A 27,383-nucleotide genomic window follows, 5' to 3' on the forward strand; every position below is an offset into this window, starting at 1 on the left:
CACACATACACGTGTGGGTGGAAGAGTGTTTTGCACCTGGGTTGCAGAGGTGGTTGCACAACTCACACTGCCAACACCATGAATTTTACTCTGTATAAACCAACTCTTCTATTTTATTTACTTATTTATTGCAGTCCTGGGGAATGAACCCAGGCAAACAACCACTGAGCTACATTCGCAGCCCTTTTTGGTTTTTATTTTGAGACACGGCCTCATTAAGTTTTCCAGGCTGGCCTTGAACTTGTAATACTCTTCCCTCAGCTTCCCGAGTCCCCGGGATTACAGGCCTGCACCATTATTGCTCCCAGCTTCAAACCTCTTTTCTTTTCTTTTTTTTTAATTTTGAGACAGGGTCTCTCTAAATTGCTCAGGGCCTTGCTAAGATGCTGAGGCTGGCCTCTATTTGCAATCTTCTTGCCTCAGCCTCCCCAGCATCTGGGATTACAGGCATGGTCTACGTGCCCCGTTCAAACCTTTTTTAAAAGAATAAAATAATAAAGGTGTTTAAGGGGAAAAAAAGGTGGGGGTGGAGGTTATAGCTCAGTGGTAGAACGCTTGTCTAGCATGTGTGAGGGTTCGATTCTCAGCACCGCCTATAAATAAAATAAAGGTTAATCAACGACAACAACAACAATAAAAAATATATATACCTGTAATCCCAGCGGCTAGGGAGGCCGAGGCAGGAGTTCAAAGCCAGCCTCCGCAATTTAGCGAGGAGCTAACTCAGTGAGACCCTGTCTCTAAATAAAATACAACATAGGGCTGGGATGGGGCTCAGTGGGCAAGTGCCCCTGAGTTCAGTCCCTGGTACCAAAAAAAAAAATTATATATATATATATATTAATATAAAAGGTACATGGAGAGGCCAGCACTATGTTGTTACTGTAATACAACTTTTGTTGAAGAGGGCATCCGATCTATATGTCCAGGGTTCCCTGGGCAGAGTCAGGAGAGCCAGAGCGGGGCGAGGGCTCTGACCACGCAGCACCGGGACGCACTCCCGGCCTAACGCGCGCCTTCCGTGCACCGGGGACGGAGCCGGGTCCGGGGTGGGATCAAGAGGCGCGTTGGTTCCGACCGCTCCGCCCACGCGTTGGCCCCGCCCCAGAAGCTCCGCCCTCTTCCGGCCTCATCCAATCGGCAGCCCGCCGCCGTCGCGGGCCCCCAGCTCTCCGCCGCTCCTCCCACGCTGGAACCTCCCGAAGGACAGCCCAGTGGTCCAATGAGGTCCCGAGAATTCCAAAGCGGGAGGCCAGAAGACCAATCCGAAAGCGACGCTGGCAGGAAAGGCGGGCCGGGTGACGGGCAGGGGAGGCGGTGCCCGAGTGGTTGCTAGCCGCTGCCCCTCGCCCGCCCTCACGGCGCTTCATTGTCACCCGCCCGGGGGCACCGCTGGGGACCGCGGGGCGCCGGGTCGCCCGCCCGGCCGAGTCCGCGGGCCCCGCGCCCCAGGCCCAGCTCGCGCAGGTGAGGGGTGTCCGCGCAGGTGAGTCTCGCCCTGCAGGTGAGACTGGACTGGTGCCCCCGGGCGGCCCTCTCCCGCCCTCCCCAGAGGGCGACGTGGAGTACGGCCGGGGGTCTCAGGACCCCGCCTGATGCCCAGGGGAACCTGGGAGACGGGAGCGGCCCGGGGAGAAGCGGAGGGCGCCGCACTGCGCCAGGGCCCTACCCCTGCGCGTCCCCGCGTCCCCGCGTCCCCCCCCCCCCGGACCGGGGCCAGGCGGGACGCTGGACCTGACCCCTCAGGCCCCGCGAGGAACACCTTTCCACCCGGGGTGCGGTTGGCCTCCCAGGCCTCCCTTCATCCTGCCGGAGGTTTCCATGGAGAGGCTGTGTTTACCCCGGGAGCCTCGCTGGCTGCACGTGTGGCTGGGACAGCAGGGTCCGCTGTGTCCAGCTGGGCGTGGCCAGTGCCGAGGAGAGGGGGGGTGTTAAATTTCACCGGCAAGCAGGAAACGCAGAGCTGAGGCCACTGACCAGGCCAGTGGCAGGTCTGCCGCTAGAAAACGGGGGACCGGCTCCCAGACTGGGGCTGGCCAACTGTGGGGTAGCACCCAGGCAGCACTGACCCACAATAGCTCTGTGCCCTTGGCACACCGGATGCAGTGACAGGGACTGTGATCACATGTAACATTTGGGTCCTCATTCCCTCAGCACTCACCACTTGAGCCCTTTCTGTGTGTCAGGTACTGTGCCTACAAGGTTCCTGTCCTCTCAAGAGAGTCACCCAATTCAGAAAACAATCTTGTGTGGTGTTTGAAGAGGAAGCAGGACATGGGAAAGAAGAGGGTTGGGGTGGTAGACAAGGTCAGGTAGGCAGAAGGGCCAGCAGGTGCAGAGATGCTGGGATGGGCCAGCTGAGCATGAGAGTGGGCGAGGGTGGGGGTGTGTCAGGGAGCAGGGTCAGATCTGGGGTGTTTGATTCTCTGTGCCTGGAAAACTGTTCCCACCAGGATATAATGCCAGCTGGGAGTGTTCTGAAACTGATGTGGAGGGAGCCAAGAGGCCAGAGGTGGTTCCCAGGCAAGAGGGTGGATGGGAAAGAGAAGCTGGGGCTGAGCCCTGGGGGCTTCCAACTCAGAGGAGACTAAGAGCAGCCTACATGAAAAGGGGTGGCAGGGTGCCCCGAAAGCACAAGAGCAGCTGCCTCATCCAAGAGTTCAGGGAGTGCCCAGGGGCTCTGAGGGGGTCTTGGCTAGAACTTGGGGACCCTGAGCTTATTGTCCTAGGACTTTCAAGACCAAATCCTGCTGGAGTAACTTGGGTTGTTGAGTGCACACCCTATGCTAGCTTCAGGTCACACCTTGTGGTGCCCACGCAGAGGCACTTCTAAAATTCCCATTTCACTGAAGAAAGTGGCTCAGACAAGTGGAGTGCCTAGCTCAGGATCATGGTGCTGGTAGTAAATGATAGTAAATGGTAGAGCTCTGCCACTTACTACCAGCACCATGATCTTGAGCAAGGCACTCCACTTGTCTGAGCCACTTTCTTGCAGTAATATGCTGCCCACCTGCCTATCACCCAGAGGCACCTGCTCAGCCCTGTACGGGCATGGGGTTTAGAACAGCCCCCTTGTATTCCTGTTGAGGGGCTCACCTGCCAGTGAGGAGGGTGGCAGGTCCCTGGAGGGTTTGGTGGCAGGTGGACCCAGGTGTTCTGAGCTGGCAAGACTCTGCTGCACATGGTGTTTGCAGTTTTTTCGGGTGTCTCACTATATCTCTTGTTTCCCTCTTAAGGTCTGTCATGTCCACCATGAAAGGCTCACGGGTCACTAGTGGTACCCCTGAGGGCAGCCCGGAAGGTGTGGACCTGAGTCTGACTGGCCTCCCTCTGCCCATGTCCCGGCGTCCTAGCAGTGCCTCTACAGCCAAGCCCGTCACCCGCTCCATCTCTGTGGCCACAGGCGGCACAATGAGGAGGAGGGCTCTGGTGAGTGCAGCGTGGGGCCCTGGGTCCTGTTGTCATGGGTGGCATCTGGCCCCAGGGCAGTTCTGTGCAGTTCTTGGCCATTTCCAAGCAGGCATGGTCCAGGCCGTGCACACCTGGGAGCTGACCCACAGGAGGACACAGTGGCCAACTGGCCTGAGGCAGAGCCCACATCCTAGCACCAGGCCCTGTCCCTCCTGCTCTGCTGCCCTTGGATTTGCTTGGAATCTTAATCAACAAGGTTGACCTGTGGGGAGGGTGCCATGCTCCTGTGACCCCGGAGAACCCTGGATGGGCTCCAGTGTACTGGGCAGGGGTGCTCCTCCTGCACCTGTGCTGGGGCAGGGAATGAGGCTGTCACCCACACATCAGGGTGGCTGAGGGGCTAGGATTTGGACTCAGGGCAGTGCCCCACAGAGGGGCCTGGGAGCTTGGCTTAGATGCCCAGACCATCTGGGGCTCAGACAGTCTAGTCCTGGTGGGGATCCTGGCAGGGTAGAGAGTAGCCTCATGGGTTGGGGTGGTGGTTCCCCTGTGGATAAAAGCCTTGCTCCAGCTGGGCGGGTGGCCACGCCTGTAATCCCAGTGGCTCAGGAGGCTGAGGCAGGGGGATCATGAGTTCAGAGCCAGCCCTAGAAACTTAGTGAGGCCCTCAGCAACTCAGTGAAACCCTGTCTCTAAATAAAATATAAAGGCTGGGGATGTAGCTCAGTGGTTAAGTGCCCTTGGGTTCTTCCCGCCCTTCTCCCTAAAAAGGTCACTCCGGCTTTCATGAAAGCGAAGTTCTGAGGTGAGGACAACAGTCTAGTAGAGGACCTTCCATCCAAACAAGTTCCCAAAGCCCAGGACCCTTGTGATGGGGACCTGGGACGTTCTACCAGGGCACTTGTGGTGGCCACAGGTTTAAGATACAGTGTGCTGCTTCAGCGGAGTGATGGCCAACTTGGGTTAGTGTGTCACTGATACCTGCTGCCCTCTGCAGCTCCACCTTGCTCCTGAGTCACTGGATCCTGCCTCCTGTCCAGCTCCCTCCCACTGCCCCAGGAGGCCTAGAAGGGGGCATGGGGCAGGGCTGATGCGGTGACACACTGTGGCCCAGTGGTGTGGAGTTGCTGGCTTGCTAGTGCCCAGCTGTGGTTGGCTGCACCTGTGGCTGACCTGGGCACCTACCACCCTCTCCCACCTCTCCACTTGAGGGCATTCTGTTCCTGAAGCTAGGTTTAAAGACAAGGCCAGCACGGGTCCTGTCCAGGCGTCTTCCCAGCTGCCCCATTGCCTGCCCCCGTGTTGAGGGTGGAGCTCGCGAGTCCTCTTCTTGGCAGAGTGTCCAACATTTTTCCTACATTTATGATCATAGCTTGCTCCCTGGTATCCCTGGCAGGGGTCAGATGTGGGTGAAAGCCACCACCCAGCGAGGAGTGGCTCTGGTAGTGCCTGTCCTCTTGGCCACCTTGCTGCCACAGGTGTCTTGGGGTTTGTGGGGAGCACTTGCAGGCCATGGCTCCATGCCTGACATGGGGCTGATGACTCTCTTTCTCCTGTTCTCTGTGGGGCTGGAGTAGCCCCTGGCTGGGGGCCATTTTGCTGACCATCCTCCTGGTATTTCCATATCGCCTTTGTCTCCAAAGACTTCCCTCTCTCCAGGGCCCTCTGTCCCGCGATTGTCCGGGACATGAGCTGTAGTCACTGGTGGTCTTGTGGCTCAGGTGACGTCAGTGCCAGACCACTCTGCAGTTGGAGGGAGGGGCTCCTGGCTTGTGACTTTGTGTACCTTCCGAGCACACCCTTTCCACCTTGGCGCCTTCAGTGAGCACAAGACCCTCCTCCCTTCTTGACATCAGCCTCAGCAAGGAGGTGGGAAACCGCTGCCAGGAAGACCCAGGACAGACAGACGAAGCTGTCCATATCCGTCACCTGGTGCCACCGTGCTGCCGCTTTGTTTGATTGTTTTAAAATTCTACCTATGGGACTGGGGCTGTAGCTCAGTGGTGGAGTGCTTGCCTAGCCTGTGTGAGGCCCCGGGTTCGATGCTAAGCACTTCACAAAGATAAATAAAATAAAGGTATTGTGTCCATCTACAACTAAAAAATATATATTTAAAAAAATTCTGTGTGTGCTATTCTGAATGGTCACATGCACACAGTTTAAAATGCAGAGACACCAGAAGGGGGCCCATCAAGCAGCAGACCTGCCTGTCACCTCCCCGGGCAACATGTCAGGGTGGCTGTGTGGTGCTGCGGTGTTTGGTGCTGCGGGTCTTGCTGCTCCGGTACACAGACACACGTGGGCCTGCGCGGGCTGTGTCTTGTAGAACCCCGAGTGGCTGTGCGCAGCCGTTGCTCTCTCTAACAGCAGGGCAGGAGGTCCTCTTGTGGGGCTGCAGGTCGGCTGGCAGCAAACAGTGCCACCGCGAGTGTCTTCGGGCCTGTGTTTGCCAATACATACGTGATCTTGTGGAGTAAATCTTAAAGGTGGAACCACTGGGTCAGAGCACGCGGTATTGGTATTGCCAAGTGCTCCCGGCTGGTGTGGCTCAGTGGGGGCCCTGGGTGCCTCCAAAAGAAGCTCATTGTCCCCATTCACACTCACCTCACCGCAAGGAGAGTGCCACTGATGGATGGTGACACACAAGATGCCCACAGCTGTTGGTCTTCACTAATTTGGTATGCACAGAAAGAGAACTGATGGTGCTGTTTTTTAGCAGTTGTAGGGAAGTTTAAGGTCTATATTTGTAGCTTTGCTTCATTTAGATAAGCACATTAGGAAAAAAATGTAAATTACATTCTATGAAAATGTATGGAACACTTCTAATGGAACGTGGTTTTAACGGGACATGGACATGTAAGTTTAGTGTTTTATTACATTGTTAGAAAACTGTATTAGAAAGATGCAGCCAGGTGCCGTGGTGGTGCCTGTAATCCCAGCAGCTCAGGAGGTTGAGGCAGGAGGATCAAGAGTTCAAGGCCAGCCTCAGCAATTTAGTGAGGCCCTAACCAATTCAATGAGATCCTGTCTCTAAATAAAACACAAGAAGGGGCTAGGGATCTGGTTCAGTAGTCGAGTGCCCCTAAGTTCAATTCTCGGTATCAAAAAAAAATACAATGTTATTTTTGCTTATTTTGCAATCAGTATGCCATCTTTTACCACATGGCTTTGAATCTTGTTCAATCCAACAAGTTTCAAAGAATAATTTATTACATGCCTTAATAAAACATAAATACTTTCAAATTCAAATAGATGTTTGGCAATGAGAAAAGTCTACCTGAGAATTCACACGTTAGAAACAATGAGATGCCACAAGAACTCAATCACGTGTGTGGAGTGGGTGGCAGGGCCAGCCTTTACTTCTGCTGAAGGGCTTCCAGGGAGCTAGGCTAGCAGGCCACTGCATGTACCTGGACCCTGACGTAGCTGCCCTTCACTCTGCTTGAAGGAGCTTGGGGGTCACGGCCTGTGTGATTGACTGATTCTAGAATCAGGGCAGCAGAGGGGAAGGGCTGGATTGGTCCACTACAGGCCGAGGGCCAGGTTCTGTGCTGGACACAGCCTCTCACGGCACACTTTGCCCCTTGTTTCTTCCCCCGAGCTGCCGGCGTGGCAGTCCACATCTGTGTCTGCGGCGTCAGAGGCATTGATTTCCCTGTGTGAAATCGGGTGAGCATGAGCTGCAGGCTGCATCCTTACAGCTTCAGATGGAAACCAAGACTACCCACACGAGCTGTGGGTTGTGTTCTTGCGGCACTAGTGTGGGATGTTGGCCCAGGCCATGACCTTGTCAATGGCTGAAGCCCAGTTGTCACATGCCCAATTTTTGCCTGACATCTTTTTTTGGGGGGCGGGGTACAGGGGATTGAACTCAGGGGCACTTGCCCAGTGAGCCACATCCCAGCCCTATTTTGTATTTTATTTAGAGACAGAGTCTCACTGAGTTGCTTAGTGCCTCGCTGTTGCTGAGGCTGGCTTTGAACTTGCAGTCCTCCTGTCTCTGCCTCCTGAGCCGCTGGGATGACAGTGTCTGGCCTGACGTCTTTATTTTGCTCCAGGATCCCACATGGCATTGGGCCCCCTCGGCCCCCTACGGCCGAGGCTCAGCCCCTCCTCCATGACTTGAGGTGGTCTGCGGGACGTTCTCATGGGTAGGCAGATTTGGAGGACCACAGAGCTGACAGCCCTTTCATGGCATGAGGTTCCCTTTCTTACTTGCTCTCTGGAGGGCTCTTACCCATGTGGCCCACGCTTGGGGACCCGTGGGCCCTGCTCCAGCCAGAATGTCTCCACAGGTTCTTTGGGGTTTGTGACCAGTGGCTTCTCGCTGTGCCTCACGGTGAGAAGGCTCCGCAGCGCGTGCTGCTCTTGTACCCCTGCTTGCTGATCTGCCGGCTGCAGCCTTGGCCCCGGGAGTCTTGCGCTCACCTTTTGGTTTTGAGCACTTGCTTTCTTCCTTTCTGGCCCAACAAACTGCTCTGGCCTCATCTTGTGTGTTCTGCTTTGCCCAGCTCCATGCAGAGGTGCGGTGGGCACACACTGGCCCACCTCAGCCTCCAGCCCCTCCAGGTGGAGTGGCTATGTGGCCCACACCCCCATCCCACCTCACCTTCTGGGTGTTGTTGAAATCCCCTCTGTAAACCACACTGTTGGACTTGAGGCTGGCCCAGGGTCCCAGGTGAACTGGCATTTTGATCAGGTAGGAAATTCTGGGGACTTCGAGGTCACCCCCGAGACGCTGAGGGCAGAGTCTGGGGCTTGCTCTGGTGAGGTGCAGGCCTCCGTGGCCCCTCTCCCTGAGCAGGCGTGGCCCACCTCAGCCAGCCTCCCCGAGGAGGCGGGGGGTGCCCTCTGCCCATGTCTGATAGGCACAGTGCCAGGGCCAGGCAGACATTCCTGGGTCTGCCCAGAAGAGCAGTGGCCTCTCTGGGTCCATTGCCCCAGTTTCAGCCGTCGCTCAGCTCCCTTCGCAGGGTCCTGGGTGCTGGGTGCACGCTTGGTGCCCTTGCCACAGCCCTGTCCTCGGGAGCCTTTCCCAGTGCGGGCCTGGGCCCCTAGTGTGGTCCAGCTGGGACCGCCACAGGAGTAGCCCTGGGCACATCACTGACCTGCCAGACTTGGCAGCTGCCTCTGGACCGACCCTAACAGCCGTGAGGGTCGCCGCCCACAGCCCGGGGGGAGTGTGCGTCCTCTGCAGGGAAGGTAGTCAGAGCCCTGTGTCTCTGCTGTGGCCGCTCTGGCCGCTGTCCGCTGCTTCAGAAAGCGACTGCTAGCTGGGGAGACGCCAGGGAGAATCGTCTGCCTGAGGCTTCCCGCATGTGACGGGTCCCTTGGTTTTGTTTTTTGTCTTCTGTGTGGGGGGTGTTTTTAGCTTAAGGATTCGGATTTTAAAACCTGAAATTCTGTGTCTGTTTTCCGGTCTGGGGGCTCACTGTTGGGGTGGACCCCCGTTGGCGTCAGGTTGAATCTCACTGGTGATGTGAGCAGTGTGTGGGGTGGGGAGGGTCCCCCGCTGTTTCTCACTCAGGACCTTCCCCCAGAGTGCTTGATTTGGAAGATCTTAAGCCTGCGGGAAGCTGGAAGGCAGCCCCAGGCCAGCCTTGTTCCACTGACCCTTCCCCACCTGCCTCTCCCAGGGAGCCAGGCCCACCAGTGGCCCAGAGGCCACCCACGGTGCCTCCCTCAGCCTGGCCTCGGGGCTCCACATGCCCTCGCGGCACTCTCCTCCCCAACAGCCTCCTGCCCGGGACTGTGCAGACTGCCCTCTGACCCAGACTCCCTGAGGGCTTGCTGCCCACCGGTGCCCCCATCTCCTCTCACCCCACAGCAACCCAGAGCCGCCTGGCTGTGCTCCCCGACAGGAGACGGCTCACAGCCAGCCTGCTGCCCGGCCACAACCCTCCCCACCTGTGCAGGAAGTCCAGGCTCTAGGAGGTCGGCCCTGCCCAGCCCCCACACTGCCCCGTCCTGCCTACCTGCTCCTGGGCCACTTGTGTCCCAGTCCGTCCCTTTCATCTGTCCCTCCAGGGCTTGCCTGTGCTGAGCAGGCTGACAAGGGTCGGAGACTTCGGCCATTGAGTGGCTTTCTCTCCCTCTTTGCAGGAGGCCACAGGGCCTGGGGGTTCCCGGGCCATCAACAACCTTCGAAGATCTAACAGCACCACACAGGTCAACCAGCCGTGGACCAGCTGCCCCAGGTAACCCCAGCCCATCGGGTGGCCTCATCACCCCAGCTTCTCCCAGAGCCCTCTGGTAGCCCAGCCCCCAGGTAGTCCCTGTCCTCTTCTGCCTCAGCCCTTTGTCAGCTCCATCTGTGCCCCTTTAAGGCCTGGGGCCTGGGGCGAGCTCCATGCATGTCCACCTCTAGCCAGGGGCTGGGTGGGGAGGCCACCAACAGGGGACAGTCTTGTCTCATTGGCAGGGCCCCTGCAGGTGGGGTCCTCCAGGCACATCTCCACCTGCGTCCTCTGCTTCTGTGGCTGGGCTTGGTGGCAGGTGGTGGGACCTCACAGGCCTGCGCCCCACAAGTCTTTGTCCCAGCCTCTTCCACCTTCCCCTGGGGTCAGGCCTGGGTGCAGAGGCACCGGCACCCGGCACTTCCCCATCCTCCTGTGAGCCTGTGCCGTCTCCACCAGTTAAACAGCTGCTGCCCTGATGGCGCCACTCCAGTGGGAGGGATGCCCAGGGCCAGCAGCCAGCAGACCCTCAGGACCAGGGCCTAGGCCGACACCTCCTCCCACACGTCTTGTCTGCAAGAGGGCAGATGCCAGCTAGGGCTGCAGATGTGTAGACTGATAAGTTTTGGGCCAGCCCCGGGGTCACCTCCCCTGAGGAACGGGACAGTGCTGCCCGCCCAGGGTTGGTGGCCTCAGGGGTTGGCATTGTGTGTCCACCAGAGGCAATTTCAGAGCCCAGGACTGTGGCGCAGAGCAGCTGGGATACTGGCTGCACTTTTTATTTCTTCTTCTTTTCTTTTTACTTGTTTTTCTGGTGCTGGGGAAGGAGGGCGAAGGAGCCGGCTTTGGGAGCAGAAGCTCTCACTGGCAGCACGGCCCCCTCTGTCCTCTTGTGAGATGTGGCCCTGTCTTCCTGGGGCTGGCCACCTGGCTGGCTGACCTTGTCCTCATGTGCCATCCTCTTGTGACCCAGGCCTGCGGAGCCCACTGACTTCCTGGCGCTGTTCGAGGGAGATCCTGGTGGGAGAGGGAGGCTGGCCAGCCTGCCCAAGCCATGCAGTGGGAAGGGAGCCACCTGGAACGTCCTGGTGAGGCGGGCCGAGGCGGCGTGGGTCTTGGTCCTGCCACAGGACTGCCATCTGCTCCTTGTGTCCTTTTGCCTTTGTCTTGGTCAGCAGACTGTGATCCGTACACCCTGGGCACTTGGGCACCTCCATTTGTGGGTGTGGCAATGTTGGGAGGGCAAGGGCCCTGGGGTAGGGCCTCGAGGCTGTCCTGTGTGCCCCTAGGACGATCAGCCCAGGGGCTTTGGTTCGCCGGCCAGTGCCCAGAGTCCCAGCACCCTCAACTCCCCAGGGGGCCCACGGAGGAGGGAGTGTGCCCTGGCACCCAGCTTCACAGCCAATAACAGGTACCACCTCTGCAGCGTTGGTGGCGGGATCTGGCTCCGTTGGAATGAATGGCTTTCTTGCTCGAGGGCAGAGGCTGCAAGGTGGGGTCGGGGGCGCTGTTGACCACGGCTTAAACGGGGGCTTGTGCTTGTCCCGCAGGCTGTAGCCGCCATGTCCCGCAGGGAGCTCCTGCCCCTCCAGGGTTCCCTGGAGGTTGGACTTGGAGGCTCCGGGTGTGTCTCTGGTGGTGGGGACCATATGGCCTTCAGGCCCAAAGTGGCCTGCCTTGTCAGGGATGCAGTGTTCACTCTAAGGTCACACTCTGGGGACCTGAAGGACCAGAGCACGTCCGCAGGCCATGGTCAGGGTGGTAGGAGGGTGCGGAGAAGCCCCGGAGGGAGCAGCAGGCCAGCCCCAGCCTCGGCCTCCTGGGGCCTGGGGACACAGCTCTCTCCCTGAGAGACAGGAAGGGCTTCTCCACTAGGTGCCGGACATGGGGCCCTGGAGACTCCTGACGGTGCCACAGCAAGCCCTGGCAGCCCTCGACACCCGTACCCCTGCTGGCGGTCCCAGCCGCCTGCCCCCACACTCATGCACCTCCCTCTCTGGCAGGAGCAGCAAGGGAGCCGTGGGCAACTGCGTCACCAGCATGGTGCACAACCACTACGCCCCCGTGGAGCGGGCGCCCCCACTCAAGAGCTCCAACCAGACAGCCCCCGCTCTCAAGTAAGGCTGCACCGGCCCGGGAGGCACCAGGCCCCGGGCGGGGTCTGCTCAGCAGGGCACGCGGTGCACGAGCAGCAGGTCCCTCACCCTCAGTGCTGTCACCCAGTCCCATCCAGGGCCAGGCCCACTTCCCAGGGACTCACACCGGGCGGGGCCCTCCCGAGGAAGCTGCTGGCCATGTCCAGAACTGAAAGGGTGTTGCCGTGGGGTGACTGAAAGAAGCAGGGGAGCCCCTGTGCTGAGCTGCTGGCTCTCCAGCTTTCCTGAGCCACCTAGCTGTGGACTCCCGCTGCTTCTGAGAGCTTCTTACTTTTGTAAATGTAAAGAGTATCTGGCCCAATGGTACATGCCTGTAATCCCAGATGCCTATAATCTCAGCTACTTTGGAGGCTGAGGCAAGAGGATCACAGGTTTGAGGCCAGCCTGGGCAATTTATGGAGGCCCTAAGCAATTTAGTAAGACCTTGTCTGTATAATAAAAAATAGAAGCCTGGGGCTGGGGTTGTGGCTCAGAGGTGGAGTGCTTGCCTAGCATATGTGAGGCACTGGGTTCAATCCTGGGCACCACATAAAAATAAATAACATAAAGTTGTGTCCAACTACAACTAAAAAAATACTTAAAAAAAACCAGAACCCTGGATGTGGCCCGGTGATACAGTACCCCTGCGTTCAGTCCCAATACCACTTAAAAAATGAACGTGACGCCCATTTACTCGGGCGCGGGCTGATGGGTCTGTCCTAGTACAGGTGTCCCCAGGGACTGGCCAAGTAGAGGAGGAGGGCAAGCTTCCTGCCGTGCCCAGACCTCCGGCTGCTCAGAGCCCAGGGCGGCTGGGGCTCCACCGGCGCCTGGGCAGAGCGCTCCTGGGGCAGTGAGACGGGGTTTCTCTTCCGATTAGCAACATCATCAAGGCAGCCACCAACGAGGGCAGTGAGGGTAGCAGCTTCCGGAAGCCCCACAAGAACTTCAGCACTGACCGTGCGGCCCGGGGCACCGCTGGGGGGACCACCACCAACCTACTCAGGCGGAAGGAGGTGACGGAGGAGGAGGCCGAGAGGTGAGGCTTGTGGGGAGCAGGGGCAAGGGCCTGGGGGCTTTAGGGAGCAGGGGCAAGGGCCAGGGGGCTTTAGGGAGCAGGGGCAAGGGCCTGGGGGCTTTAGGGAGCAGGGGCAAGGGCCAAGGGGCTTTAGGGAGCAGGGGCAAGGGCCTGGGGGCTTTAGGGAGCAGGGGCAAGGGCCTGGGGGCTTTAGGGAGCAGAGGTAAGGGCCTGGGGGTTGGGGGAGCAGAGGTAAGGGCCTGGGGGTTGGGGGAGCAGAGGTAAGGGCCTGGGGGTTGGGGGAGCAGAGGTAAGGGCCTGGGGGGTTGGGGGAGCAGAGGTAAGGGCCTGGGGGTTGGGGGAGCAGAGGTAAGGGCCTGGGGGGTTGGGGGAGCAGGGGCAAGGGCCTGGGGGGTTGGGGGAGCAGAGGTAAGGGCCTGGGAGTTGGGGGAGCAGAGGTAAGGGCCTGGGGGTTGGGGGAGCAGGGGCAAGGGCCTGGGGGTTGGGGGAGCAGAGGTAAGGGCCTGGGGGGTTGGGGGAGCAGAGGTAAGGGCCTGGGAGTTGGGGGAGCAGAGGTAAGGGCCTGGGAGTTGGGGGAGCAGAGGTAAGGGCCTGGGGGTTGGGGGAGCAGAGGTAAGGGCCTGGGGGGTTGGGGGAGCAGAGGTAAGGGCCTGGGGGGTTGGGGGAGCAGGGGCAAGGGCCTGGGGGATTGTGGGGAGCAGGGGCAAGGGCCTGGGGGTTGGGGGAGCAGAGGTAAGGGCCTGGGGGATTGTGGGGAGCAGGGGCAAGGGCCTGGGGGATTGTGGGGAGCAGGGGCAAGGGCCTGGGGGTTGGGGGAGCAGGGGCAAGGGCCTGGGGGATTGTGAGGAGCAGGGGCAAGGGCCTGGGGGATTGTGGGGAGCAGGGGCAAGGGCCTGGGGGTTGGGGGAGCAGAGGTAAGGGCCTGGGGGTTGGGGGAGCAGAGGTAAGGGCCTGGGGGGTTGGGGGAGCAGGGGCAAGGGCCTGGGGGATTGTGAGGAGCAGGGGCAAGGGCCTGGGGGGTTGGGGGAGCAGAGGTAAGGGCCTGGGGGTTGGGGGAGCAGGGGCAAGGGCCTGGGGGATTGTGGGGAGCAGGGGCAAGGGCCTGGGGGATTGTGAGGAGCAGGGGCAAGGGCCTGGGGGATTGTGGGGAGCAGGGGAAAGGGCCTGGGGGTTGTGGGGAGCAGGGGCAAGGGCCTGGGGGGTTGGGGGAGCAGGGGCAAGGGCCTGGGGGATTGTGAGGAGCAGGGGCAAGGGCCTGGGGGTTGGGGGAGCAGAGGTAAGGGCCTGGGGGATTGTGAGGAGCAGGGGCAAGGGCCTGGGGGTTGGGGGAGCAGGGGCAAGGGCCTGGGGGTTGGGGGAACAGAGGTAAGGGCCTGGGGGTTGGGGGAGCAGGGGCAAGGGCCTGGGGGATTGTGAGGAGCAGGGGCAAGGGCCTGGGGGATTGTGGGGAGCAGGGGCAAGGGCCTGGGGGTTGTGGGGAGCAGGGGCAAGGGCCTGGGGGATTGTGAGGAGCAGGGGCAAGGGCCTGGGGGTTGGGGGAGCAGGGGCAAGGGCCTGGGGTCCGAGGACTCCAGTGGGAATCTGATTCAGTAGTTATTTAAATGGCAAGTGACAGACACATGTGGTGTGGCTCATCTGCATAAAATGCCAAGAAGAGGCAGATCCTTAGCGGCATGACGGGAGCAATGGCTGCCAGGATTGGGCAGAAGCTGGCGACACAGGGTGGCCGTTGCTCTTTGAGGCAGTGGGGACATTCTAGAACAGGATTGTGTTGATGGGGATTGTGCTGGTAGTTGCAGACTCTGTAAATTTCCTTAAAATCATGAAATTGTGTGCTGAAAATGGGCACGTTTTAATAATGTGACAGTTATTCTCAGTAAAGTTGTTTGTTAAAAGAACTTTATGGGGCTGGGTGAGGTGCTGCACACCTATAATCCTAGCAGCTCAGGAGGCTGAGGCAGGAGGATCACAAGTTTAAGGCCAGCCTCAGCAACTTAGCAAGGCTATAAGCAACTTAGTGAGACCCTGTCTCAAAAATAAAAAGGGTTGGGGATGTGGCTTGGTGGTTAAACACCCCTCGGTTTAATCCTCAATACAAAAAAAAAAAAAAGTTAAGGGAAAGAAGATACAAGACTGAGAAGAGCAGAAACCCTGTGGGGCTGTACACTTGAAGCCGCCCTTGGGGGCTGCGGGGTGGGAGTGGTGGAGCCTCTACCTTAGGATAGTGGCCCTGGCCTCCCCACTTAGCAGCTAGACAGCCTCTGCAGACACCTCCGCCTGGCCTCGGCCTCCACCCAGCCCGCCTGCCCTGCTGCAGCTGCTCAAAGCCTCTGAGGTGCCCTTGGTGGGCGGGACTCACCGAGTCAGGGCCCTGGTGGCAGACGAGTTCCGCCTGCGCTCTCTGTTAGTGTCTTTGCTGAGGGGATCTGCGCTTGGTCCTAAGGGTCAGGGTCAGCGTTTTCACCTGGTCAGCTGTACTGAGTGTGATCTCGAGTGGTAAAAGGCTTCCATGGACAGATGCACATGTGGTGTCTGTGGATACAGTGCACCACCACCAGACGGCTCCAGCACCACGGTCCCTGGAGTCCTGTCTGTCCACCCTCAGGCCCCTGCCCAGCAGTCCTGCTGTTGTGGCATGCCCGAGACAGAACCCCTCCTCTGTGCCCGGCACTAGCGCAGGTGGTTGCTCCTTGCTGCTGAGCAGCATCCTGTCACCTGTCACCTGTGCTTGCTCTGAAGACAGTGAAGCATGTTTGGATGGCTTCCAGTTGGTGCCTTTCGTGCACAGACTACCCAGGTCTGTGGACAGTCGGCACCTGCTCTCTTGGTGACCTGGGACGTCGCATTTGGGTGTTGGGGAGATGAGCCAGGAGGGCTGGTCCTGCCAGGTTTCAGTCGGTGGCAAGGGCTGTGTGCAGCCACCAGCTTGCTCTGCCTGGCTGGGCCTCCAGTCTGCAGGTTCTTGCAGGGCCTTGGGGGCACTGGACCCCCTCTCAGCCCTGAAGCCTGCTCTCTGGGCAGGTTTATCCACCAGGTGAACCAGGCTGCCGTCACCATCCAGCGCTGGTACCGCCACCAGGTACAGCGCCGCAAAGCAGGAGTTACAGACCTGGAGCACTTGCAGTCGGCCACACAGGAGGTCAGTGTGGGCACAGCCACCCCGGGCTCCCCCTGGGCGGGTGCAGAAGCCCAAGGTCTGAACTGTGCATAGGCAGTTTCTGGGACCAGTAGAACGGAGACCTGGAACCACACAGGTCACATCTCTGTGGCCCACATTGTCCCCATGAGGACCATGGTCAGGCCTGAGTGTCCTGCTAGTCCCAGGAGGCCTCTGCATGGGCACCTGACCCCGAGGCACAGTGTTGACTCCCCTGCTGAGCACCCTCGGGTTGGGGGCTCGCCCTTCATGGGGCAGACGGGGGGTTCAGGGTCATGGGGGCTTGCCTCACCCTCCCCAGCTTTTCTGGCAGGGGCAGCAGCAGCAGCTGGGCAGTGGCAACCTCCTGGACCTGCACCGGCAGAAGGAGGCGGCCAGGAAGAAGGCCCGAGAAGAGAAGGCTCGCCAGGCCAGGCAGGCGGCCATTCAGGTGCCCTTCAGCCCCCGGAGGCCAGGAAGAGCCCAGCCCCAGCCCCAGCTCCAGCACTGCTGCCTGGGTCCTCAGGCCGTGGACATGGAGCCCCAGGGCAGCTGGGCTGTGGGAGGCAAGGGGCTGGCCTCGGGGCTGCTCAGAGATGCTTCCCCTGGCAGGAGCTGCGGCAGAAACGAGCCCAGCAGTCAGGCAAGGCTGAGCACGGGCTGCCCAAGGGGAGCCCAGAAACCAGAGCACCGGGGCAGCCTCGGCCCCCCCAGGAGCCGCCCCTGACACCAGGCAGTGACGCCCGCCAGCCCCTCAAGGCCAACAACACTGGTGAGTGACCTCAAGGCCTAGGACAGGAAGGAGGTGCAGCCTTTGCTGTCATGCCCTGGCCCTCATACTGTGGCCAGGTGGGCAGCTTCTACCGCAGCCTGGGCCATGGTCACACCTACACCACCTCTGCTCCTGACCAGCTCACCTGTTTGGTTGGACTTGAGGCTCAGTCCTTGACAGCTGGTCCTGGACACAGGACCCACGGAGCATCGAGGCCTAGAGCCAGAGGTTACGCCAGCTCCCCAACCTCAGTCCCTGGAAGCCAGGGCCCCCCGATGCCTCTGCTGTGGGTCGTGCCTGCCTCCCCCTTACCTGGCTCCTTCCCAGGCTCTTCCAGGTTCAGGAACCTGCTGTGTTCTGTTGGGCAGGCACCACCGTCCACCCCACAGGCCCCAGGAACCCCTGCCTACCTGCCTCTGACTCATCCTCAGAGCACCAGCTGTCTCCAGAGGACAAGCCACAGGTCTGGGCACAGCCCACCCTTCCCTCCCTTCTGGACTTTAGTTTTGAGGGGCGTGTCCATGCCAGGAGTGGCCTGAGCCGACCTTTTCCCCGCCCCTCCTCAGCCGGGTTCCCCTGAAAGGCTTCCCAGGGCTCCTGTTCTGATGCAGAGTGGCAGGCTGGGGGGCCCTGGCTGGGTGGAGTCTCAGAACTGCTCTGGATCCCTGTAAGGTTTTCACACTGGGCCTGGGTAGGGCCTTGTGTCCCTGTCCACAGAAGACGAGCTTGAAGGTCAGAGGTGTCAGGGGACAGCGAGGCCACCAGGCTGCTCAGTGATGTAGCTGAATGGCCGAGCCTGTCTGTCTGTTCTCCTGGGGGAGGGTTGCCACTGGTGGAGATGCCTTCAACCTGTAGGGTGGGCTTGAGGAGCCACAGGACGTGGGCAGCAGAGGCCCCACCCAGCACCACTGGGGTCCGCGTTGGGCGCGAGTACTCTCTTGGGCACCAGAGGCCTTGGTGGCTGCGTCCCCCCTGCCTGTCTACTGTAAGGCATCCTGTCCCAGGAAATGGCCAGTGAGGACGTGGAGATGGTGGGCCCCACCAGGAGCAGGGTCAAGTCCAGGGAAACCCTGGATGAGCTGCTGGACACGCTGAGGCTGCTGGAGGAGGATCCCGAACCACTGTCCCATCCCAGGGTCTATCACAAGGACAGATATGCTTGGATGGATGAGGTGACTCAGCCACACGATCCCTCGCCCCAGCCCGTGCTGCCACCATCCTCACAGACCCAGAGGCCAGGGGAAGCAGGGTGCCCCAGCTGCGGGCTGCAGTTGAGACCCTAATCAGCCAGCTGGATCTCACTGACCCACTCTCCCCTCCTGTGCAGGGACCCTGAGGTGGGACACAGGAGAACCTCTGGGTGGGCAACACCCAGCTGCCTCCCGCCTCCCACTCTTACTGCCTCTGCTCCCCCAGCAAAGCACCCAGCCCCGGGGACCCCGAGTGCTCGGGCCACCCCAGCAGCACCCAATGCTGGCCCCACCCCACAGGACAGTGCCAGCTCCCTGACGGCTGACAACCTGGAGAGGTGGGGGAAACTTGGTGCACCCTGCAGCACCCTTGAGGAGGGGGCGCTGCTGTCTGAGGCGAAGCTGCAGGGCGTCAGGAGCTTCCTGGACGAGATGGAGAGGTCGGGCCAGGGCCAGCCCGCCATGCAGCAGGAGGTGGGCACCTGTCAGGCCCCTGTAGCAGCCCAGTCCACTCTGCTCTGGGGGTCGCACCTGCCTCCCCCTTACCTGAGGCCACCAGGCTGCTCAGCGATGTGGCTGAATGGCCCAGGCGGGGGACTGGCGGGACTGACTGTCCCATGCGGATTCCTCTCTGGCTGAGCCTCTCGAGCCTCCTCCCTACGCCTTGCCCAGGGAGCTGTCCTGGCACCCTGGGCCCTGGTGTCCCCTGCTGAATACCAGTGGCCAGGCTGAGGGGAGTGGTGGCAAACAGCAGGAAGGTCAGAAGTGACTGTGACCCCGGTACTGCCTTCTTCCCAAGGCACTCTGTGCCTCCCGCACAGCCACCAGTGCCCAGCCCTGGGTCTCTGGCTGCACTGGTGCCAGAGTGCTCTTTAGTGGCTGCGTAGAGACCGAGGTCACAGCCCTCATTCCCCTGTACCCAACAATAGAAGCCTTCTGGGGGAGCTCTCCCACCACCCCTCAGATGCCTGCACCTTGCTGCTCCTTCCCCTGAGGGTGGAGTGGAGGGGACATGGAGGTCCCCTGGAACATGGGCAGGCAGGGCACCTGGCACATCCCTGCCGCCTCCTGGTCATCCACCCAGTGAGCAGTGGGTGGTGGCCCACCTGCCTGACACTTGGCCACGTCTGCAGGGGCTGGCACCAGACGTGGGGCGGGGGCACCCAGAGCTGGCATCCGAGGGGCGCGTGTCTGTGATGCGGCTGAAGCTGGAGCTGGAGGAGCAGAAGCAGGCTGTGGTGCTGCTGCAGAGGGCGCTGGTGAGGCCCTTAGCATGTCACCCAGGGCTGCCAGCTGGGCCACAGGCCCCCATAGCACCTCGCTGAGAGCCCTGGGCACTGGCTTCTTCCCAAGGCACTCTGTGCCTTCCACACAGCCACCAATGCCCAGCCCTGGGTCTCTGGCTGGACTGGTGCCAGAACCTCCTTCCTGCCCACACCCCCCACAGGCACAGCAACGTGACCTCACGGTCCGGCGGGTCAAAGAGACAGAAAAGGAGCTGAGGCGGCAGCTTCGGCAACAGAAAGAGCACTATGAGGCCACCATCCAGCGGCACCTGTCCTTCATTGACCAGGTGAGGCCCTCCCAGGGGACCAGGAAGATGGATGAGGCCAGAGGGTCAGAATCAGGCTTACAGAGCAAGGGGCTGGCCGCAGGTGGAGCTGGCCTGAGGTCCACATAGCCCACTGTGTCCTGCCCAGTGTGGTGGGCTGGTGGGACAGCGGGCAGAGCATAACCAGGCGTCCCTTGGAGGAGCCAGGCAGTTCCAGAGCTAGCTGACTGCTGGCCCAACAGGGAAGTGTCCTGGACAAAGTTCAAAATTTTCTGTGCCATGCCTAGGCCATCAGATCCCTGGAGGGCCACCCTGGTCTGTTGGGGCTTCTGGGACAGCCAGAGTACCCCCAGTGAGAGCAGCAGAAGCTTCCGGGTTGCCCCTCAGCCACTATCCCTGGCCAGATCTGGAGAGACCTCTAGGCCTGGGGTTGGAAAGATGGTGGTCGCTACTGGGTGGTTGACAACAGTGTGCCCAAGTCGAGAGTCGGGCTCTCAGTGAGGCTGGTGCGGTTCCAGGAGGCTTCGTGGACACCCCTTGGCAGCAGCCTGCAGGCCCTCCTGCAGGCAAGGTGCCACCCTCATCCCAGGCTGGTGGGTGTGGTCCCCACTGGGGCTTCTCTGACATCCACCATGTCCTCCAGGTCGAGTACCCAGAGGGGCAGCCACCCCGTGTCACATGCATACACGGTCTTGTATGGACAGGGTGGCCCTGGGAGACAGGCCTCCTGCTGGGTGGGGACCTTAGTGCAGAGCCTTACCCCCGCCCCCCGCCTCACAGCTGATCGAAGACAAGAAGGTCCTGAACGAGAAGTGTGAGGCAGTGGTGGCCGAGCTGAAGCAGGGCGACCAGCGGTGTCGAGAGCGCATGGCCCAGATGCAGGAGCAGCACGAGCTGGTGAGCAGCCTGGGGGCCTGGCCGAGCTGCCCCACGGGCAGCGGACCCCAGAGCTGGGCAGGGTTGGAGGAGGGTCTCCATAGATGGGGACCCTGAGGATGTGGTCCAGGCAGGAAGGCGTTCCTCACACCAAGCTGCGTCTTCCCCGGCTGCTGTCACGTTTCCACCCAGATCCAGACCTGGTGCCGGCCTGGCCCTTCCCCTGGGAAGTGGCCCTGGACTCAGGAGGCCAAGCCCAGCCTGGGTGCCCAAGCAGCTCAGGCCCAGGACCGCTCCTGGGGTCTTCCTGCTTGGCTGCCAGGAGTGAGAGGCCGCCTCAGCGGGCTTCCCATCTGGATGCCAAGTCCCTGAGCCCACCCCAGACCAGAGCCTAGATCCTGAGTGGGGGTGGCACCAGCGTGGCCAGAGGCCCCTGGAGTCCATGGTGGCACCAGCGTTGAGGGCCGCCGGCCACAGGGGAGAGCAGGGCCTCTGCAGGTGGAAGGCTGCGGCCCTGCTCAGGACACAGGTGTGCAGAGGGGACAGATGTCATCTCATCTTCTTTCCACGTCCCACGTCCTTGTTTTTAGGAGATCAAGAAGCTCAAAGAACTCATGAGTGCAACAGAGAAAGTCCGCAGGGAGAAGTGGATCAACGAGAAAACCAAGAAGATCAAGGAGATCACTGTCAGAGGTGGGCCACGCCAGCACCGACTTGGGTGCTCTGGAAGGGAAGAGTGGCTGCAGTCCCCAACAGGAGGACTCACACCAGGCCTCCCAGCGCAGGCACAGTGTTGGGGCAGCCGCCCTGGGGTGGAAGGGGCAGGCCCACACCAGTGGGCCACCAGAGACTAGAGCTCGGGCAGCGCCCACCTCCCCTGGGGTGGGCTTGGAGAAGTCGGGTCAGTGGGCCACCAACAGGAGGCCACACTGTGGGAAGCAGCAGGGAGCGGGAGGCTGGGAGGCGGGCTCCAGGGTGCTGTCGGAGGGAGCCCAGGCCCTCAGGTGGCTCGTGGGGCTCTCCTGGCCTGGCTCTTGACCCAGAACCCTTGCTCCAGGGTCCTGGACACCCATGCTAAGAGACCTGATGGTTAGGGCAGGGGGGCACATGCCCAGGCTGGACAGGCCCTGTAGTCCCCTTCAGCTGCTACAGAGTGACTGCCCCAGGAGCAGGGACCAGGGGCAGCACTGCCCCTTCCCTGCAGCACTTCAGGCACAACTGCACTCTGAGGTTGGTGCCCTGGAGGGGTGGTGTGGGCGGGGACTCCCTGCAGCTGCTGTCCTGCCCCCAGGCCTGGAGCCCGAGATCCAGAAGCTCATCGCCAAACACAAGCAGGAGCTGAGGCGGCTCCGGGGCCTGCACGAGGCCGAGCTGCTGCAGCGGGACGAGCAGGCCGCCCAGCGCTACCTGCGCCAGGCCGAGGACCTGCGGGAGCACCTGGAGCGGGAGAAGGAGGCGCTGGGCCAGCAGGAGCGCGAGCGAGCCCAGCGGCGGTGGGCATTCGCACATCCTGGCTGCCCAGGCCAGGGGGCCCGGGTGGGGTGGGGCCATGCCCAGACCCTCATCCGAAGCAGGGCATTTCCTCTCTAAACCCTGAGGGTATGTCCTGAAGGCCTGGATCTGAGGGTCTTGGGAGGGGGAGGGGCCCAGGGTCTTGGTGCAGCTGCCCAGGAGGGCACAGGAAACTGTGGCCCCAGAATAGCAGTCCTGCCCATCTCAGCACCAGCCAGTAGCTCCTTTATGCCTGCGGGTGCAGCCCCTGCACCAGCCAGCACGTCCCTCCCATGAAGCTAGGGTTGTGACTTAGGAGGTGTGCAGACCCCCACAGCTGGCCCAGAACTTTCAGCCCCAGACAGGTGACTCCAAGGCCCCTCTGGTGCCCAGAGCAGCCTCTTGCCCTCATCTCCTTGGCCCTGTGGGGGTGGGGGTGTCACTGGTCAGAGGTGTGACCAGGCTGGGTGGGCCCTCAGACCCTAGGGACCTGATGGCTGGGGGACATGCTGGCGATGGCCAGTATATGCAAGCAGCTCCTTTTGTATGGCTGGTCCTTCAAAACACAGCTGGCCAGACCCACAGCCCTGTCTCAGGTCCAGTGAGGACACAGGCCTACGGCAGCCTGCTCCCACCATGGACCCTGCCCCTGGCCCCCCCCACAGGAAGCAGAGCTGGCAGGAAGAGGCCCTCCTCGCCTGCGGGGCCAAGCAGGATGCGGTCGGTGAGGACAGACAGGAATAGGAGATAGTAGGTGGCCGAGCCATGAGGCCATTTCACAAGCCACCACAGGGGCCTCAGCTCAGAGTCATGGTGGACTTGTGGCCTGGCTTTGCTGACCTGGGCACTGGCTGACAGGCATCAAGTATCACTGGAAGGATGCTCTGAGGACTGATGTTTGTGGCCTGTGGCTGCCCCTGCCCTGCCGCACGAGTGTCCTGGGACCTGTCCTGGGACCACGCGGCCTGCCAGGTGAGCCAGCCTCGCCCTCCCGCAGGTTTGAGCAGCACCTGGAGCAGGAACAGCGTGCCCTGGAGCAGCAGCGGCGGCGGCTGTACAGCGAGGTGGCGGAGGAAAGGGAGCGCCTGAGCCAGCAGGCAGCCAGGTGCCGCCAGGGGCTGCTGACCCTCCTCACAGTGACCCCTCACCCACCCATAGACTGCTCACGTAGTGACCCTCAGTGCCCTTTGCCCACTGACCTCTGGCCTGGCTTGCAGGCAGCGGGCAGAGCTGGAGGAGCTGAGACAGCAGCTAGAGGACAGCAGCTCAGCGCTGACCAGAGCCCTGAGGACCGAGTTCGAGAAGGGTCAAGAGGAGCAGGAGCGTCGGCACCAGGTCCCCTCCCCCATGCCGAGCCTGGCATCCAGTAGGGCAGAGGCCTGGGCTAGGCTCTGGGCGGACAGGGCTGGCTGGTGGCTCTCATGCCCTGTTCCCCCTCCAGGTGGAGCTGAAGGCTCTGAAGGACCAGCTGGAGGTGGAGAGGCAGGCATGGACGGCCAGCTGTGCCAAGAAAGAGGTGGGAGGGCAGGGCAGCTCCAGGCCTCCAGGGCTCTTCCAGTGTCATACAGGGCTCCTGGGGCTCTCCTTCCTCGGCTTGCAGGCTGCTCTCTGCCATCCTGTGGCCACAGGAGAGCCAGGAGTTGGCAGCAAGAGGACAAGGCCTGGTCAGGGCATCTTGTCCTCCATGCCCAGCACCTGCCAGCCCGTGCCCCTCGGTCAACTGCTTGCCCGCCTGTCGGGGCTGCCCTCCTTGGCCTCTGGTGTTTCCTTTTGGGAATTTCCAAATAGCTTCCAGGAACTGGCCCCATTTACCCTCTCACAGCCCCACTTAGCAATATGGCAAGTTCCTTCTTTGTCCCCAGCCTGTCTGGTGGCAGAGTGGTTTGCAGTCATCTTTGGCTATGGGTCTCCAAGGAGAGGACTCGCATGTTGGGCGCCTTATCCAAGGGCCTCCAGGACCTGGGGAGCTAGGGCAGGGCAAGCCCTCTCTGCCCGATGAATGTGTCCGTGCCCCTGGGGTTCAAAGAAGGGAGCCCCCGGGAGCCTGCCCTGTGCCCCTCCACCTCCCTTGTCCTGCACCCTCCCAGTGGTTCCCAAGCCAGCTGCCTGGCCCCGCAGGAAGCGTGGCAGCTGAACCGGGAACGTGAGCTCAAGGAGGAAATCCGGAAAGACCGCGACCAGGAGATCGAGCTGGTTATCCACCGGCTGGAGGCTGACATGACCCTGGCCAAGGAGGAGAGTGAGAGGGCCATGGAGAGCCGGTGAGGCCTCCAGCGCAGGAGCCAGCCAGGGGCTGGTGCTGGGCTGCTCTGGCCGCTGGGGTGAGGGGAGGGCAGGAGCTTGTCCCGGCCACTCTGCCAGCTGCTCCCTGCCCACCCACCAGCATCAAGCGTGTGCGGGACCAGTATGAGGCTGAGCTCTCAGAGCTGGAGCAGTCCCAGCGGAAGCTTCAGGATCGGTGCTCGGAGCTGAGGGGGCGCCTTGGGGAGGCCGAGGGGCAGGAGGAGCGCCTGCAGGCCCTGTTGCGGCAGAGGGAGAAGGAGCTGGATGACCTGCGGGCAGTGAGTGACCCCCGCCCCTCCCAGGTCCAGAGCCCACCACTGTGGGAGCCCTGTTCACCACCTTCCTTGCCTCCAGGTCAACTCAGAGCTGTCCAGGGAGCGAGGCAGCCTGGTCGAGGTGGTCCGCCAGGAGTTTGCTGACCGGCTGGCGGCCTCTGAGGAGGAGAACCAGCGGGTCAAGGCCGAGCTGACTGAGCTGCAGGCCCGCCAGCAGCTGGAACTGGATGAGGTGCACCAGAGGTGGGTAGCCAGGTTGCAGGGGCCGGAGGCAGAGGGCAGGGCAGCATGCAGCACCCCCCAGCACCACGGCAGAGGGCATCACAGATGAGGAGGGTGAGCAAGGTGAAGGCCTCCGGGGTGCAGGCCGCCTGTGGGCAGGGGCTGGCACGTGGTCCAGGTCCGAGTCCGGGAAGCCTGGACCAGTACCCCAGTGGCACTGAGTCCTGGGGCATCTGGTGCCTGGCCTCACCAGGAGCACCTGAGCACGTTGCCTCAAGCTGGGGCTCAGAGTGTGCTTCTCCAGGGGGCACCCCAGGGCCTCCTGAGGGCTGGAGGCCTGGGTGGGCAGCTGATGCACAGAGAGGGGAAGCTGCAGGGGCAACAGTGAGCCCCCAGGGACCTCATGGTCCTCCTGCCACCTGCCCACACTTGCCATGGCCCTGAGGGGTGGGTATGAGAAGTTCACGCCTGTCCTGGCACAGCCCCCCGGCCCGGGCTGCTCCAGGCACGCTCTCTGGGTTCCGACCCCCGTGAAGGCAGCTTCTCTGGGCCCAGGCCAGCCTGGGAGCTGTGGCCAGCGGGCTGGGCAGGCTGGCTGCCCCTACAGGCTGGCTGCCCCTGAAGGCTGGCCGAGGGGGGCTGTGCAGAATCCCACTGTGTGCCTCTGCAGGGTGAAGACAGCCCTCGCCAGGAAGGAGAAGGCCGTGAGCAGCCTCCGGAGACAGCATGAGGTGGGTCCCAGGGTCCCTGTGCCGGTCCTGCCTGAGGTTGGGGCAGCCCACGCCTGACTCTGGTGCCCGTCACAGGCTGCCATGAAGCGGGCTGATCATCTGGAGGAGCTGCTGGAGCAGCACAGGCGGCCGCCCCTGAGTGCCAAGTGATGCCACCTGCAGGCCGGAGGCAGGCCGGAGACAGGAGGGATGCGATAAGGAGTCCTGCTGCCGTGCCGGGCCCTGGGGCGCATGCTGGCTGAGGTGCGGCCTGCTGCCCTGCTCGTGAGCCCCGTGCTCAGCACACCGAGTCTGTGGCTGTGTTTTTCACAGTAAAAGAGGTGGTTTTTTTAGAGTCCTGTGTCCCCTGCCTGATGTTTCTCTCCTGGGCTGGGGGGACACCCCAGAGCTCAGGCCTGGCTCCAGCCCTCTCCTGCCTTCCCATCTCCCTCCTCTGGGCTGTTCAGACGGACCAGGAAATGGCAGGTGGCTAGCAGCCCTTCTGCTCTCAACGCCCCTGCCGCCCCCATCTGTTCTCTGCCTGGCCCTGTGGCCCTGAGACTCAGCTCCAGTGCCCAACTTGGAGAATGGCCCTCTGTCCCCGCCTGGCCCATAGGAGGCTCCACGCAGTCTGTGGGTGCCTGAAGCCCCTGGGCTGCTGTTGTGTTCCCCATGACTGGAAAGACTCCAGGGGAGCAGGTGGCCCTCCTAGGAGACCGCCCCCTACTGAGGTGTGACTGCCGGGAGCCCTCTGGAAACGGGGACTGGACAGGCACCCCGAGGAGGGCGGGCACCGCCAGACCCTCCCTCTGCAGCCTCTGCACTTGGCACTTTAGCTCAGAATCTGCTAGTGCCCTTCACCTTGCGGGTTGTTGGCACAGACAGGTGGAGGCTGCAGCCCTCGTGGACAGGAGAGTCCTGGAGCAATTGCAGGGAGATAAGGGTCTACTCAGCAGGCGTGTGGTCCTGGATCAGGCTTCCGTGATGGGATGCTGCCCAGCAGCCCCAGGGGGCCATCACCCCGGGCCTCTCTCCTCGCCTGCAGGTGGTGTGCAGACCCCAGGAGGCTTCCTGTGCATGTGGTTCTGCTGCTGTGTCTGGGACGGCTCTGAGGGTCTCCCCCCATGAGGGCCGACCTCCTCCTCCTGCAGGTTGTGGACCAGAGGTCAGGGCAGGGGCAGCAGGATGTCACCCAGCAGGACGTAATCCTGTGGAGCTCCTGTGGGAAGGGAGGATCTGACCATGGGGGGTCCCTAAAGTGGTGGGTCAGGTCTGGTCCCTCGGTGAGGAGGAGAGCTCCCACAGCAGGAGGTCAGGTTTTAGAGGTTCTCTTTTTGGTGCTGGGATTGAACCAGGGCCTTCCTTGTGCATGTGAGGCAGGCACTCTACCAGCCGAGCTGTGTCCCCAACCCGAGGAGGTCAGGTTTTAGAGCCTCAAGTGGACTCTGCCTAGGGAGTCCCCCTGCCCACCTGGCTGCCCCCGTGGGTTTCATATTCCCCACAGAGCCTGCGTCTGAGCCACATTCTTCTGACAGAGGCCACACCATCAGCAGCCATCTCTGTGCCCGACTTAGACCTTGCGGTGCAGACCCGAGCAGACACCGTGCCTTCCGGGGCCCACAGGCTAGCGGGGGTAATGGGCAGAAAGCAAGGGACTTACCATTTCAGAATTCCTGCCCTTTATTTTCTTCCCTCTCTTTTCTCTGACTTTAATTTTCTGTTCTTTTTTCTAAGTTCTTGGGGAGGATACTTAGATCATTGATTACCAGCCCTTTTTTTTTTTTTTTTTTCAAATCAATGCATTTAAGACTATGAATTTCCCTCAGATTACAACTTGAGCTGTACCCACCAGGTTTGGTATGTTGTATTTTTGTTAATATTAGGTTTGATTTTCTTATTTCTGTGGTGGTTTCTCTGAATCACAGGCTGTTTAGAACTGTGTTGTTTTTCTTTAACTTTTGTTTTTGATTTCTAACTCATCTTCCCAGAGGACCTGTCCCATGTTATTCCAGTCCTTTCACTTGGTTGAGATATGCTTTAAGGCCTGGATGTTGGTCAACTTTGGCAGATGTTACATCTGTAATTTGAAGAAGAATGTGCATTCTGCATCAGGGG

At 61.1% G+C, this 27,383-nt stretch overlaps 1 protein-coding gene across 5 annotated transcripts; it reads left to right on the forward strand.

The window, feature by feature from the left end:
* The first annotated feature begins 1,307 nt into the window (after nucleotides 1-1,307).
* On the forward strand, nucleotides 1,308-25,623 carry Cep131 (centrosomal protein 131). Of its 5 annotated transcripts, none has more exons than XM_078041470.1 (26): nucleotides 1,309-1,486; nucleotides 3,237-3,429; nucleotides 9,514-9,608; nucleotides 10,561-10,675; nucleotides 10,877-10,998; nucleotides 11,591-11,704; nucleotides 12,603-12,761; nucleotides 15,783-15,900; nucleotides 16,232-16,348; nucleotides 16,510-16,669; nucleotides 17,038-17,132; nucleotides 17,674-17,841; nucleotides 18,160-18,333; nucleotides 18,993-19,118; nucleotides 19,307-19,432; nucleotides 20,192-20,308; nucleotides 20,878-20,980; nucleotides 21,579-21,780; nucleotides 22,776-22,883; nucleotides 22,996-23,113; nucleotides 23,220-23,294; nucleotides 23,897-24,039; nucleotides 24,162-24,339; nucleotides 24,416-24,579; nucleotides 25,229-25,289; nucleotides 25,365-25,623. In XM_078041470.1, exons 2-26 carry the CDS (start codon nucleotides 3,244-3,246, stop codon nucleotides 25,437-25,439), a joined length of 3,219 nt encoding a protein of 1,072 aa, XP_077897596.1. In that variant the 5' UTR covers nucleotides 1,309-1,486; nucleotides 3,237-3,243; the 3' UTR covers nucleotides 25,440-25,623. The 5 variants fall into 5 exon arrangements, with proteins under 5 accessions (XP_077897601.1, XP_077897596.1, XP_077897595.1 ...); XM_078041469.1 differs by having other exon boundaries at nucleotides 1,309-1,467; XM_078041474.1 differs by having other exon boundaries at nucleotides 1,309-1,467; nucleotides 3,354-3,429.
* The last annotated feature ends 1,760 nt before the right edge of the window (nucleotides 25,624-27,383 follow it).

This window comes from Ictidomys tridecemlineatus, chromosome 3, assembly GCF_052094955.1.
Source record: "Ictidomys tridecemlineatus isolate mIctTri1 chromosome 3, mIctTri1.hap1, whole genome shotgun sequence".
NCBI classification, from domain to species: domain Eukaryota; kingdom Metazoa; phylum Chordata; class Mammalia; order Rodentia; family Sciuridae; genus Ictidomys; species Ictidomys tridecemlineatus.

Coding starts and splice junctions, on each gene's coding strand:
- Cep131 (XM_078041470.1), top strand. CDS start 3,244: ATGTCCACCATGAAAGGCTCACGGGTCACTAGTGGTACCCCTGAGGGC. Junction 10,999..11,590: donor AGCTTCACAGCCAATAACAG/GTACCACCTCTG, acceptor CCTCTCTGGCAG/GAGCAGCAAGGGAGCCGTGG. Junction 19,119..19,306: donor TGCTGCTGCAGAGGGCGCTG/GTGAGGCCCTTA, acceptor CACCCCCCACAG/GCACAGCAACGTGACCTCAC.